The 14,176-nt window shown below is 57.8% G+C and overlaps 2 protein-coding genes across 21 annotated transcripts in view; one reads left to right on the top strand and one right to left on the bottom strand.

The window, feature by feature from the left end:
- Positions 1–7,224, top strand: part of DHX30 (DExH-box helicase 30) — a 34,953-nt gene extending 27,729 nt beyond the window's left edge. For all 4 annotated transcript variants that reach the window (XM_074573827.1, XM_074573829.1, XM_074573825.1 and 1 more), the window contains 9 exons: positions 235–410; positions 1,400–1,606; positions 2,016–2,097; positions 2,623–2,816; positions 2,897–3,056; positions 3,371–3,528; positions 3,995–4,098; positions 4,232–4,371; positions 5,045–7,224. In XM_074573827.1, coding sequence (XP_074429928.1) covers positions 235–410; positions 1,400–1,606; positions 2,016–2,097; positions 2,623–2,816; positions 2,897–3,056; positions 3,371–3,528; positions 3,995–4,098; positions 4,232–4,371; positions 5,045–5,280 — 1,457 coding nt within the window. In that variant the 3' untranslated portion in view covers positions 5,281–7,224. The remainder of the gene's footprint in view (positions 1–234; positions 411–1,399; positions 1,607–2,015; positions 2,098–2,622; positions 2,817–2,896; positions 3,057–3,370; positions 3,529–3,994; positions 4,099–4,231; positions 4,372–5,044) is intronic.
- Positions 7,225–12,153: 4,929 nt separating this feature from the next.
- The window catches only part of MAP4 (microtubule associated protein 4), a 170,282-nt gene continuing 168,259 nt past the window's right edge, over positions 12,154–14,176 (bottom strand). For 12 of the 17 annotated variants that reach the window (XM_074573806.1, XM_074573815.1, XM_074573818.1 and 9 more), the window contains one exon: positions 12,758–14,016. In XM_074573806.1, coding sequence (XP_074429907.1) covers positions 14,009–14,016 — 8 coding nt within the window. In that variant the 3' untranslated portion in view covers positions 12,758–14,008. Of the gene's footprint in view, positions 14,017–14,176 lie in introns of all 17 variants that reach the window. The other 5 variants (XM_074573810.1, XM_074573816.1, XM_074573820.1 and 2 more) reach the window with 1 other exon arrangement.

Below are 14,176 nucleotides of genomic sequence, written 5' to 3'. Positions count from 1 at the left end.
GAAGCAACTGAAATAAGGCCTTCCTTAATGATGTGCGGAAGATTTTTGCTGAGGTCTGGCTGGCAGGAAACAGCTGACAATAACTATCAGTATTGCGAGAGGTGTCCCCATCCCTGTCCCCTGTTTCTAGAAGTGGGAGGTGATGGTGAAAGAGGGCTGAGAATCTCTGCCCACCTTGGCCTTGTACTGCAACGCAGCTCAGCAGGGCAGGACTGACTGTTTTTCACCTCCTAGTGCACTCCAACATCCCCATGATGGACCAGCAAAACATCTTCCAGCGACCTCCACCTGGCGTCAGGAAGATCGTCCTGGCCACCAACATCGCTGAGACCTCCATCACCATCAATGACATTGTCCACGTGGTGGACAGTGGCACGCACAAGGAGGAACGCTACGATCTAAAGACCAAGGTACTGATGCTTTCTCGTCTCTAAGTGCGTTTGAGACGTACTGGAGCCAATGGATGTTTTCAGAGCAACATTTGAGATGCCATTAACTGGATGATAGAGCTGCTTCCCGTTTTGGCCCTTGGGGCATTGTCGCTGTGTCCCTGTTTGGGGACAGTGTTTGACTCATCTTTCGGAGAGTGTTTGCCTTTACTAAGCTCCCTGCCAGGCTCCCCATCAACGTCTGAACAAGTAAAATTCTGGTGTCTTTGAAGAAATGGAAGGCAAATCCTGCTCCCGTCCCATCTCTCTGTCACACCTTCTAACATCTGTAGCTTTTCCATTTGCTTTCTGCCTTTTCCTGTGATTTCATCATAAACTGCTCTTGTTTGAAGCTATCTTGACCACAGTGCCGTAGCTTGTTAGTCAACTTTAAGGGTTTACGCTGCTCTCAGGCCATCTTTCTGGGGGTGTTGGGCCCTGCGAAGGCTCTTGTGCATACGCTTTCATAGGAGCGTGAAGGCAGCTGTGCCGCTGTTGGGAGAAGGGATTCTGGCTACGCACTGCTGCCCCTTCCCCTCCCTCTGCTAGAACACCTTATAGGGTCGGGTGGCGATTCACACCTTGGCACAGTTCTAGTTTAAAACCAACCCAGTTTTAACCCAGTTCGTCTCAATGCAGACCCTGCAGTGCCTGCGCTGGCATGCAGCCGGGCTTGCCTGGAGGAGGCAGGGAACACGCTCTGCTGGCAGCTCCCAGCAGGGCAGCGTGGTGTGGAGCCAAGGCAGGTGTCCAGCAGGTGGCATCAGGGTCTCATCCACGCACTGAGCAGCTCAGACCTTCACGCTGCTGCCTGCTGGAGACCAGCATTGCAAGATGTAGGAGAGTGGGAAAAGCTTCCCTTGCCCTTTAGCAGCGTGGTTGAACAGTCGTGAGGTGTCTGTGGACTGGATGGGAGGCTGCATTTAAACGGGACGGAGAGCCATGACAGCGCCTAATCCTTCTGCTCCTAGGTGTCCTGCCTGGAAACGGTGTGGGTGTCCAAGTCAAATGTGGTGCAGAGGCGAGGGCGTGCTGGCCGCTGTCAGTCGGGATTTGCCTATCACCTCTTCCCTCGCAGCCGCCTGGACAAGATGCCGACTTACCAGGTTCCAGAGATCCTACGCACCCCACTGGAGAACCTGGTGGTTCAGGCCAAGATCCACATGCCGGAGAAAACAGTAAGCACAGTGCACGCCCGCAAGACTGCAGGCGACTGAGCCAGCGGGGTGCAGCCTGCCTAGTGCCAGTTCCAGAGATGCGATTTGACCACGAGCACGAGTAGGAAAAAACCCAAGAAGCTGATGGCTTGAGTTCTTGCTTTCCTAAGTGCAGTGCTGGCTAGGGGAGTTAAGAGCAGGAAACGTATAGATTACTTAGATTACGGAGTATGTCTAAAACACTCTGCGAGAATGGAGAGGGCTGAGCTCATATCCCTGCAGGCAAACAGAGAGGGAACTGTGGTGCAGTCTGGGGCAGGGCAGGGGGCTCCCCAGGGCTCTCCCACACTCCTGTATGGGAAACATGCCCTTTTTTTTTTTTTTTTTTTCCTCTTTTCTTAACTTTTCCCTTCCCCCTGCTGTTTTACAGGCAGTTGAATTTCTCTCCAAGGCTCTGGACAGCCCTGACATCAAAGCCGTGGATGAAGCAGTGATCTTGCTGCAGGAGATCGGTGAGCTAACACTGCGTTCTGGTGTGGGCGTGATGGAAACACGTTTGCTGTCTAAACATGGGAAGTGGGAGTTGGCACAGGATCCTGTGGGACAGACTGGGCAGGATTGTCCCTAGATAGGGATGGCGGCTGATAGGGACTTCCCAAACCACACACGTTGTGGCGGTATCTTACTTCTCACGCTGCTTTGCTCAAGAAGTGGGGAGAATTTCCCAAGGTTTAAAAAATAAAAGGGGAGGAGGAATGACAGAGAAAGAAGGTAAGTTGTGATGTGGAGTTCATAGCTGGGGTCTTGTGGATTGTCAGCTGGCTGTTAAGCCTTTTTTTTCGGCCTCAGCTCAGTTCAACCCGGGAGGTTCTGGGCGCTTATGGCAGGCACCTCTGTTGTGTGCCTCTTCTGGAGGTCACACCAAGTCTTCCAAGCCTGGTAGGCGGGTTCTCCTGGCAGTTCCCTGAAGCCACCAGCCACCACTTTGGCCCTGTTTGGCACTAATGGATGCGCCCTTGCGGGCGGCTCTGTTGCAGGTGTGCTGGACCAGCGAGAAGCCCTCACCACTTTAGGCAAACGCCTTGCCCAGATCTCCACAGATCCTCGGCTGGCAAAGGCCATCGTCTTGGCGTCCATCTACCGTTGCCTCCACCCTCTGCTTGTCATCGTTTCTTGCCTCACCCGGGACCCCTTCAGCAGCAGCCTGCAAAACCGCGCAGAGGTGGACAAGGTGAGGAGCCCATCCTGGAGGAAGGTAGAAAGCAGGTAGGGAAAGGGCTGTAGCTCCGCTGACGTGTGTGTCTCTCCCAGGCCAAGGCTGTTCTGAGCCGGGAGAGCGGGAGCGACCACCTCGCGTTTGTCAGAGCCGTGGCAGGCTGGGAGGAGGTGCTGAGACGCAGAGACAGCCGTGCCAGGGATAACTACCTGCAGGATTATTACCTGTACGGCCCCAGCCTTCGCTTCATCAATGGTGAGTCCCAGAGGCCTGATTGTCCCCTCTGTCCCCTGAAAAGGCTGGAGCACTGGTGGAGAACGTGGTGCAGAAATGGGGTAGACTGGGCAGGTGACAGCTGGAGTGGGCGCAGGTTCTGGTTGTGGCACTTGTGAGGGCAGGTGTAGCCCTGGGTGACGGGGAGGCCACAGGCGCAGGACAGGTCTCCTGTCCTAGTGCCAAGGCTGGGCCTCCAAGGCTGGAGCTGGCGTAGCCCCACTGAGGTTATTTCATTCACGGTGAGGCGAAGGAGAGGGTGACTCTCATTCCCTGGGGCTGTCTCCTCCCTGTAGGCCTTGTCAAGCAGTTCTCTGAGAACCTCTACGAAGCCTTCCTGGTGTCGTCCCCATCTGATTGTACCATGCCTTCGTCTGTATGTAACCAGTACAGTGAAGAGGAAGAACTGGTCAAGGGAGTCCTCATGGCTGGGCTCTACCCCAACCTCATCCAGGTACTGTCTCCTGCTCCGCCATCGCTCTCCTGGGCTTGTTGGTCACTGCGGGTAGCACAGGGAAGCGTTGAGGTGCCAGAGACGCTTGTCATCTCTTGGGACCGTGTGTCCTAGGCTGGCTGCCTGCTCGTGCTTCTGCCCCAGTGCTGTCCCTGGATCCTTCCTTCTGAGATGTGCCCCCCCCCCAACCTGCACAGGTCCATGCTTGGGTTCTTGTAGCTTGGTCTGGGAGCCATCAAGGTGGCGTCTTCCTCCTGTTTGCTGCCCCTTGCGTGGCGTTTGGTGCCTGCCTGGTCGGTCACCTCCACGTATGCGCCCCGCTGACACAGCAGAGCTGCTGGAAGTGGAGGAAGATACCTACCCCTACACACGCGTAGCGGGGACGGTTGCGGGGAAAGCTGGGCTGGCTGCCTGTGGGCAGTGCCTGCTGGTTGGGCAGGTGTTGGAGAGGCTCTTCTCGTTCCAGGTGAGACAAGGCAAAGTGACCCGTCAAGGGAAGTTCAAACCCAACAGCTACGCGTATCGGACAAAGGCTGGCACCGTTCTGCTCCACAAGTCAACAATCAACAGGTGGGTGACGTGTCTGCGTCTGCGACCGTGGGAGGGTGGGGACCCTGCACCACGCTCTGCCACCGACACGCATGCCAGAACCGGAGTACGACCCGTCTCTGCCCGTGGTTGACGAAGCTGTTCCCCTGTGCAGGGAGGCGTCCAAGCTGTACAGCCGCTGGCTAACGTACTTCATGGCGGTGAAGTCCAACGGCGGGGTATTTGTGCGGGACTCCTCCCAGGTCCACCCGCTGGCCGTGCTGCTCATGACCGACACGGATATCCATGTCCGAGGTGAGTGGTGCTGCAGGGCTGACGCGTCCACCTGCACATCCTCTTGTGCCCGACACCCCAGGCACCCCGCTCCTACAGCCCGACCGCAGTCGAGGAGCTGCAAGGTGACCCCCCGATCTCTGCTCCGGGCAGCTCTGCTTCTCCCTTGGCCAACTGTCTTCCCCTGCTTTCCAACCCTCTTACTTTGGACTGGGGGCGTTGCTGTAACGGGGTCACAGAGGCGACGATTTGTGAGCTGTTCCCAGCTGTAACTCTCCAGGGAGACAGGGCAACCCAGCCGCAGGCAGGCTGAGCCAAGCGGGCTAGTGCCGGGAGGCTCATCCCTGGGCAACGAGGAGTCGGGCTGGTGTTCAGCCGTGGCAGGTGTGCAGGGAGGAGCGAGCCCTTCTCCCCGGGGACGTGTTCCTTTAGCTCGTGGGGTTTTGGCAGTGCTGCAGTTGGGCTCAAGCCCTCGAGCTCAGACAGGCTGCGCAATCCCACCTCCCTGTGGGAAACAGTGGGACGACGCCAGTGAGATGGGTCCCAGCACTCCCTGGCTCTTGTGGGACGTGTTTGGCCCAGTTGAGTCATGACTCTGGGCTAAAATGAGCGTGGGGAGGAGCGAGCGGCCAGCGCAGGCCGGAACCGCTCAGCGCCGTTCCTGCTTCTCACCTCCTCTCTTCTTCCCACCAAGATGATGGCTGGCGAGCAACAGTCTCCCTGACAGACAGTGACCTCCTGGTGCTGGAGGGAGACTCCTACACCATCCGCCTCCTGCGTGATTTCCGTGTGTCGCTCTCCAAGATGGTGGAGACGTGCCTGTGCTATGAGATGGCGGCCATCCCTGGGGACCTGCACCACCAGCACAGCCAGCTGCTCGACATCCTGGTGGATCTGCTCAAAGGCCCTCCCGGCAGCTTTGGCGCTTAGGCGGAGCTGGAGGATTGTGTGGGGACTTGTAATTTGTATAAAGATGTTCACAAATGTTTATTTAAATAAAGTTCTATTTATCCCTTGTGAAGTCATCTCTCTCCATCCTAGAAGATTAATGTTGTCTGAATCTCCTGCTGTCGGCTCCGTGCATGGTCACCGCGTAGGAAGAACCAGCGCAGTAACCGCCTGGAATGGACTGGGAGCGCCGATGGACCCCGACGCGGCCTTTGTGGGCACCCACCTCCTCCGCTCTCGACAGCGTCGGTCCCTGAACTGGAAGGCGAGGACGCGGCTGCTGCGGACCCTCCTCTGCCCCATCCCCACGGGGCTGGGCTGGACGGAGCAGCTCCGGTGCCGGAGCTCCTCCCGGCTCAAGAGGAGGACGGATGTCTCGGCTTGCGGCTGTGCCTGCTCCGGGGACCGGCGCCGGGCAGCAGAGCGTGGATCCAGCAGCTCCGGTGCAGGGTGGTGACCGTCGTCATCGTCATCTTCGCTCGTCGGAGGGGAGGAAGCCCCGAAGGCGTCGGACGGAGGTGACATTCCACGCGGCATCTCCGAGCCTCACGGCGGGGCCCTGCCACCCCACAGCGCGAGCGCAGTCGTGGCGTTGAGTGTGAGATGTGACTTGTCGTTCCTAACCTGCCTGTACTTTTTGTCCTCTTGCGTTGTTCTTAATTTTTATTATTTTTTTTTTAATTATTTCTTGTTCTCCCTACGTCAAGGAGGCCGGATCCCTGTAACTCGTGCAACACAGGACGTGATTGTAGATGCCAGTCTGCCTGTGAGCGCTGTCTCCTGCGGGAAGCCAGGAGCATAGGCACAAAATTCTTTGTTTTCTATGAACAGGGACCATATTTCTGTGGAAGGAGGATTGTGACAGGCACAGCATTAAATGAGAAACCTGGAGTTTAATCCCAGCTTTGCCTTGGATTCCCTGTCAAATGAAGACAGTGACCTACCTCACAGGGCTGTTGTGAGGCTTCGTTAATGTTTGTTATGCGCGTGAGCCCTCGGGCTGGACAGTGCGGGAGAGTTCAAGTCCTTCACACTCGGTCGGCGGGCGCTGGGGGGCAGTTGTGCCCCCTCCTGGGGCTGGAAGCGTCGGGGGGGCTGCGAAGGGAGGGGAGGAGCGGCCGCTGCTTTCCCCGGCAGCTCGGCGAAAGGCAGTGGCGGGGCCTTGGCATCATTTGTTTTTATTCACCGTTTTCTTATGCTCTTTGTACCTGGAAGCGATGCGAGGTGTGACCGCGCCAGCCGGGCCCCCGCTCCCCGGGGAGGTGGAGGGGGCAGAAATCCCCGGGCTGAGCGCGTTTCTGCGGAGGGGAGCGAGGGCCAAGGGCTTCCAGCCCTGAGGAGCCCCCAGGGGTCCCTTCCTCGGGGCCGCCCTTCGCCTCTCCCCCTTGTTCTCTACTACGATTTAATTTACTCGTCATGGGCTTTAATTAAAGGCGCTGTGGGTCTGTCATCGGAGCCGAGGGCTGTGCGGGAGCCCCACGGCTCCCAGGGGCTGTGGGCGAAAAGCACAAGGGCAGGTGTCGGGGGGGGGGGGGCAGTGGCCAACTCCAGCAGCGGGGCCGGGGCTGGGGGGGGCGTTTCTGGTCTCCCTGAGCCCTCGCCGTCCCCCCGCCTGTGTTCGCTCAAAACTTTTCATCTTCATTTCACTTGCTTGAGGTTGTCACTATTATTTGACCAGTGTTTGTTTCTTTTGGCCTGTATAATGGGCAGTATGGGTTTCCCTTCCAGCAGGTTTAAAAAAAAGAAAAAAGGAAAAAAAAAAAAAAAAAAAAAAAAGGAAAAAGACAAAAAAAAAAAAAGACTAAGCTATTGTCTAAATGGTTCAGAACTAGTGTGATATTGGGATACTTCAGTGGCTGTTATGTGATACTGGATCTTTTTACAACATAGATTAAAGACAATAAAAAGGGATAGAGTAGTAACTGCCTCTCTCCTCTTCCTTCTTTGGCGTTTTTTCCTACTTTTTGTTTTTTAAAGAGCTGAGCGAAGCCTGAAGCTGCTGCTTTTTGTGCTGCTTCCCCCGGGCTGGGCCCAGCAGGGGAGCGATGTTCTGTGAGACACTGCCTCTCCCCCGGGCCCCCCCAAATCCGGGGGGCTCTGACCCCCTGTGTGTGTCCGAGCTGCTGCAGGGGAGATGGCAGCCCCCTTCCTCGGGGGGCTGGCGCTGAGGGGGGACGTGCAGTGACAGCGGAGCGGTGGCAGCTCTGCAGGAAGGACCCACAGTGGGTGAAAGCCTTCAGGAGCCCCAGGGGAGCTGGAGCGTCCTGGGGGGGGGTCACAGACACCCCCTGGTCTTTCGGGTGCTGCTGCTGCCCAGGGCCCTGCGGCAGCGGCGGGTTCGCGGGCAGGGCCGGGGGAGCAGGGTGGGAGCTGCTGCTGCCGCGGGCGCAGGGATGGGGGGGCAGCGGCCGGGGGTCGTCACCCCGTCGGGGACAGGGCCGGGGGCTCTGGGGCCACATCCAGCCTTGGTGCGGAGCCTGGGCCGAGGTACAAACCCCTTATTAGAGCGTACAGGGGGGCAACTTCTCCGAGGTGTTGGTGGCCCCTCGCAGCCCCCCTTTAGCCACAGTGGCGGACAGGAGCCAGGCTTGGCCCCTGCTCGAGGAGGAACCAGGAGGGATGGGCGGATGGATGAATTCCCCCAGGATTATCCGTGCATGGGCGGATGGATGAATTCCCCCAGGATTATCCGTGCATGGGCGGATGGATGAATTCCCCCAGTGCAAACAGGGTGTTCCTGTGGCTCTGCAGCCACCAGGGGCTGGCGTTGGCCATGGGAGGTGGTGGCCAGTGGCCAACAGACCCCATTCCCCACCCCCGGCCCTGAGCCCAGGCTGGAGGAGCAAAGTTGGGATGGGGGAATGTTCCAGTGGCTGAAGGCATCAGAGACCCTTCTCCGCGCTTCACCCCGTCTCCGTGCCCTCCTCTGCCACCAGCAGGACATCAGGTGTCCCCAACTGTGCCACCATCCGCCCTGTCCCACCTTCCCGCCCCACCCCCCGCCCCGCCAACAAACTCAGGCCCAAGCTGCGGGGAAACATCTAGAAGCTTTATTTCAACCCTTTTACAATAGTCAGAATCACAACATCGAGTCAGGAAATGTTGCGGAGGAGGCGACAGTCCGACAGCCCCTCGCGGGGCCGGGGGGGAGGGAGACAGAAAGGCAGAAGCAAATCGGGCCGAATTCACCCCGGGCAGGAGGGGCTCTGCCCCGGCCCCCCCCCCCAGCCCACCGAGCTTTGTCTCAGCCTTACACCCATGCACTGACGCCCCCCCCGTCCCCAGCCCCCTCCTCCCCATGGCACAGGTACAGCCCGGCCGCCCACCCCCCACGCAGCGGCTGCACCCCCTCCTCGAGCGGCCGGGAGCCCCATGACACAAAATAATAATAATAATAATAATAATACATCACATTTAGAGAACACTTTTAACCACTGCTCACTCCCTCCCCACGGCTGGGGGGGTGTGAGCAGCATCGGCCCCCCACCTCGCAGATGGGGAAACTGAGGCAGGGAAGTGACTCCTCCCTGCCAGCCCCCACTGTCCCCGTGGGCATGTCCCCCCCCCCCAACTCTCTCGCTACTGGTTGTACCTACGTTACGGGGTAAGGGAAGCTGCAGGCAACGCTGGGCGCCGGGGTGGGAGAAGCAGAGGGGCGCACCACGACGAGTCTCGTGTCTGATCCCGCTCCAGACACCAGCTGGTGGCCAGCGAGACTCACCGAGGGGGGAGATTCGGAAGGCAAACTCTTACTCGAGCTGGGCTTGAGGTGCCGAGGAGGAGGGAGAGATGGAGCCCACCTTCCGCTGCTGCCTCCCGTAGCAGTTTTTCCACCCAACCCGCCGACTGCCCCGCACCAGGAGGGGGGGTTTTTTGGGTGACATTTGTCCCAAGCCCAGGGGCTGCTGGCCTCCCCACAGCTGTGGCGGCAGGGACAGCCCTGCCCAGCCATGAGGGTCTCGGTCTGTCCCTCCTTCCACGTGCCGGGAGGACGCAGGAGCCCCGTCACCCCCAAAGACGTCACCGCCATCAAGCCCCTGCTGCGTTCCAAGAAAACTAGAAATTCTGCCTAAACGACACAAACACAGGAGGGTCCCACAGCCCCCCCCCCCGTCCGTCTCACACACCGACACTACGTGGGGGACAACAGCGAGGGTCAGCGTAGGAAAAAAAAACCCAACTACATTCAGTTTGTGGCCAGGACCCCGAGCCCAGGGGAGGCGGGTGCCGGGGGCAGCAGCAACGCGTCCGCCACTGCCGGCCTCCTGCTCCCGTGGCCTCCGGCCCCCGCGCTGCGTTACTCAAACGTACTTTGTTTAACAGTATGAAAAGCCCCAAAAGCCCCAAAGTTACTGTATGTGCCACTGATGATACGCAGGGAGACGCCAGGCTCCAGCAGAGCAGCGGAGCAGCCCTGGGCAGCACCCACAGCCAGGGAGGGACCGAGCGCGCCCCCCCCACAGCCCGTCCTGCCCCACTGCAGCCCCCACGGCTGCTTCCTGCAGCTCAGACACCTCCAAACCTCACCCCTGACAACCAGCTCCGGCAGGGGGGGGAACAAAAAAAAAATAATCTCTTTGCCGAGCATCTCCCTGAGGCTGCTGCCCACACACCAGCTCTCTGTGCCCCATCCGGCGGGACCGAGACCCCCCCCCCAACCCCCAGCGCCCCACTTCTCCCCACGCTGCCTCCCCCAGCGCAGAGTCACCCCGCGCGCAGCTGCCGAGGAAGCAAGACCCACGCGCGGCACCTCAGGACAGGACCGTGTACATTCGCGTTGCATCTAATTGGGAGCACAACTCTCCTCTTTTTCTGTTTTCTGAGAGAATTTGCTACCTCTGCCCCCCTGGAACACGCCAACGGCGAACACGGCTCCGGCCCCTGCTCGGCCCGGCCCCGCGGGCGCTCAGCCACCAGCAGCTTCTCCACAGCCTTCATTAAAGGTCTCGGCACTAACGAGCTCACTCCCACCTCTCCAGATGGGAAACAGAAGTCGTTCTCACCACGCGCGCCTCCCTTCCCAGGCTAGCAAATATGTACAGCCGCTTCCTTAAAACAAAACAACATTAAAAAAAATAAAATACTAAAGCTGTATTAAAACTGAAGCTGTCCTAGAAAAACCACACCGAACTAGTGTCTCTGGATTTAGTTCGTCAGCTAAACACAGGCACGAGGAGTGTTGGAGAAGTGGCACAGAAGCGGGGGCCGGTCGGTGGGTGTCGGGCTGGGACGCTTTGATCCCGGTCAGAGACAGGCCCGAATCGCGCCGCAGCCAAAAAAACGCCTCACCCGGGACCACCGAGCAGCCAAAACACTGGATAAAAGCAGCGCGGGGCGGGGGGAGAAGGTGGCCTTGCTGCCCTTTGGCAGGGCGTTAGCCTTTCGCTTGCTTTATTATTATTATTTTTTTTAATTTTTTTTTTTTTTGCAATCTCAGAAGATAAAGTGCAACGTTGCCACTCGCCTTCCTCCTGCGGCACCTGAAGGGAGCCCGGTGCCCGGCTGCCTCCCCGCGCCCGGGCATCGCACCCCCGCGGAGGAGCCGCGGGAGGAAGGCGACGGATGGGCTTCCACCTCCTCTCTGGTTCTCCGCGACACCGTCGGCCCTTCCTCCAGCCCGCGGCTGCTCCTGGGCCACTTCCCCGCTCCTCCGCCCAGCCGGCGAGCCTGGAGCCTGGCTCCATCCTGCTGCCCATGAGGATTTGCCCTCGGGGAGCCGGGCTCCGCGCACCCCGGCATCCTCTGGCCAGTCCCTGCCGGGAGCAGATCCAGGTTGTGGCCGGGGGGGTGGGAAACCCAGCCCCGGCCCCCTCCTGCGGCGGGGCTCGGCCTGCGCCCCTCCAGCTCCCTCGCCTCCGAACTTCCCCTCGATTCAAGTGTTGGAAATAATAATGAAAAAAAAAAAAAAAGAAAAAAAAAAAAGCGCGAAACAAACCACAAACCACACAACCAAACCCCGAGCTTGACAAGATCTCGCTGGTGTTTAGAATTTAGCGGTGAGAGAAAGGAGGGAGCGGCAGCGAAGGGGCAGTGATATATACCGGAGGGCGACATGCGGGCGAAGGGGTGGCGGGAGGCGGCAGCCGCAGGGACCGGCCGCGGGGTCTCCGAGCGTGGGGACGCAGCTCCGCTCGCCACGAAGGAGGTTCCCAACCCCAGCCCGGAGCCGGCATCGGCGGCCGCTTTGCTCTCCCCGGAGAGCCACCCGGGGCGTTAGTGCTGGGCTAGTCCAGGGCTGGCCTTGGCAAGCGCAACACCAGGGCAGGGAGCCACCGGCGCGGGCACGTGCCCCGGTCTGGGGTTAGAGGGATGGGGCAGCAGAGGTGAGGAGGAGGAGGAGAAGGAGAAGGAGAAGGAGGAGGAGGAGGAGGAGGAGGAGGAGGAGGAGGAGGATGAGGATGAGGAGGAGGAAGGAAAGCAGTGGGAGGTTGCTGGGGTATATATAACCGCCCCTTTCAGGTGCAAATCTGCATTGCTTATTTAAATTTTGCATTCAGAGAAAAAAGAAAAAAATAAAAAAAGCACTTATGAAACTAGCAGACGACTTTGATGCAAACTAGTACATTTTAATGCCATTTTTATTAGAAATCATGCAAACTTTAATATAAAAAATACAAGTGCAATAAGAATCTTTTGTGTGTAAATACAGATTCCGGGTTATCGTGTCATTGTCGGCTTCCCAAAGAAATATTCCCCCAAGCCAGAGAAGCCGCAGGCTTCCCTCCGTCCCCTCCTTCAGCTCCCCGCTCAGCGCCCGCCGGCTTCACTTCACTTTGATCCCAGCCTTTTGTTATTCCACCTTTTTTTTTTTTTTTCCTTTTTTTGCTTTAAATTAGTTTGACAACCAAGAACGCCTTTTTTTTTTTTTTTTTTTTAATTTATTTACATTTCATTTCTTTAGTGTCATTTGCAACACGAAACGGAGGAGCTCACACCTCAAAGAGGAGGTTAAAAAGAAAAAAAAAAAAAAAAACAAGAAAAACCCCAAAAATAAGAATAATTCTCCTTCCTCAGTCAAGAGCTGCAGCTCCCCGGCACCGGAGCCCGGCTCCCCCGCCCCGGCCGGGGGCTCTGCCCGTCCTCGTCCCCCGCCTCACGCCTGTCCCCCGCCTCACCGGCCTCACTCGAGCCTGACGATGGGGTCACCCCCAGCCATCAGCCTCTTAAAAACGCCGCGCACGCACGCACGCACGCACGCCACAGACCTGCTTTAGCCTCGGAACTCGGGGCCTGCGTCCAACCTGCAACTCCGCCGCGAAAGCAGCCTCCTGCCCTTCCTCCAGGCCTCCCGCCCCCGCCGGGAAGAGAGAAATCCCAGGGCTTTGGCTGTGCAAGTGAATAAATAAACCGTCTTTGCCTTGCTAACGCGCAGAACGTCCTAGGCATCCTCCGGGGCTGGCGGTTTTGGCCTTACAGGAGGGTTTGTTTTGTTTTGTTGTTTCGTTTTTATTTTTTTTTTCCTCAAACGAGCATCGATTCAACGCGTCTCGTTGCAGAGTCAACCACAGGCTTCATCTGACCTCTCACAGCACCTTTGCCTTTCACACATTCTTGTGCCTTTCATCTCAGACATGGCTTAAATCCCATGAATTTGCTCCATCGTTTTAAAATATTTAACAAAAAAAAAAAGAAGAAGAAGAAGAAGAAGAAGAAGAAAGAGAACAAAACAACAACAAAGAAGTTACAATTGCTGGATATGTCAATAAGAAGCCAGCACTGCAGCAGCGGTTAATGTCTCTAACTCTCCTACGGTCAGGGAAAGATGGAAAGAGAAAAGGAAACTTAGCGGGGGGTTCGTAGCACGATAAATCATCAACACAGCGTCACGAAGAATAAAAGGTTAAAGTCAACAGTTAAAACAGCCTAACGTGTGTGTATAATATATATCGTCATCAAACAGGATCAGCAGAAACTGAAGCGGCAAGGAGGAAAAGGTTGGGTGGTTTGGTTTTTTTTTTTTTCTTTCAAAAAAAAAAAAAAAAAAAAAGATAGATAATAGCTAGATCACAGCTTATCCCTATTAACTCTGGCCTGGCTTCAGCCACCAGCAGCGCAGCCGCGCTCCGGCCCGGCCGCCCGGGCTCGGGGACACGGCCTGGAAGCCACTAGACACCCGTCCCCGCCACACCGACACTAACGCTGACCCTAGCGTCCCCCTCCCGAAAAGCCAAAGGGACGCGGCAGGAGAGGGAGGGAAGCCCTTTCCGGCCAAGAAGGGACCACCGGAGCCCGGCCCGCGCGGGCAGGGGGAGCCTCCAGGCTGCGTGGAGGAGCCAGCGTGGCCGAAAGGGACGCGGAGCCCTGCTAAAACGCTGTCCCCTTCCCATCTAAAGCCAGACGGCGGGTTAAGAGAGCCAAGCTGCGTTACTCTGGGGGGGGGAAAGGCGGGAGACGGGGCCGGGGGGGGTCACAAGCCTTGCTGGGAAAGCGCCGCAAGGGGAGCTGGCTGTTGCAGCGGTGACAAGGAGGCGACTGAGCCCAGGCTGTCGCTGACGGATGTGCTACGCCAGGGGGAAGTGCTGCTGGAAAGGTTGGGGGGTTTGGAGACGACGATTTCCGCTCCGTGGTCCGTTCGAGCCTTGGCCTTCTCACGGAACGTCAGCTTGTGGGATTCAATCTGCAGCGACACAAGGGCAGGTGAGAAGGGGAAGGGCAGGAGGAGGAGAGAGGAGGAGAGAGGGGGATGGAAGACGATACCATAATGTCATCATTAGATGCCTGGAAAATAAAAGGCAATTTTCTGAATTAAAAAAAATAGGTAAAACCAAAAACCGCCCCGCCCCTACAAGACACGGCTACAAAGGGTTCAAGGTTGGGGTTACAGCGGTGGGACCAGTGCCCGGGGGCGGCTGCTCTGCCCTGCTGCAGTGCTCTCCCC

This window comes from Larus michahellis, chromosome 2 (genome assembly GCF_964199755.1).
Source record: "Larus michahellis chromosome 2, bLarMic1.1, whole genome shotgun sequence".
Lineage (NCBI taxonomy): Eukaryota > Metazoa > Chordata > Aves > Charadriiformes > Laridae > Larus > Larus michahellis.
Note: the sequence above shows the minus strand (reverse complement) of the source record. Positions and strands in the feature narration are given on the sequence as shown.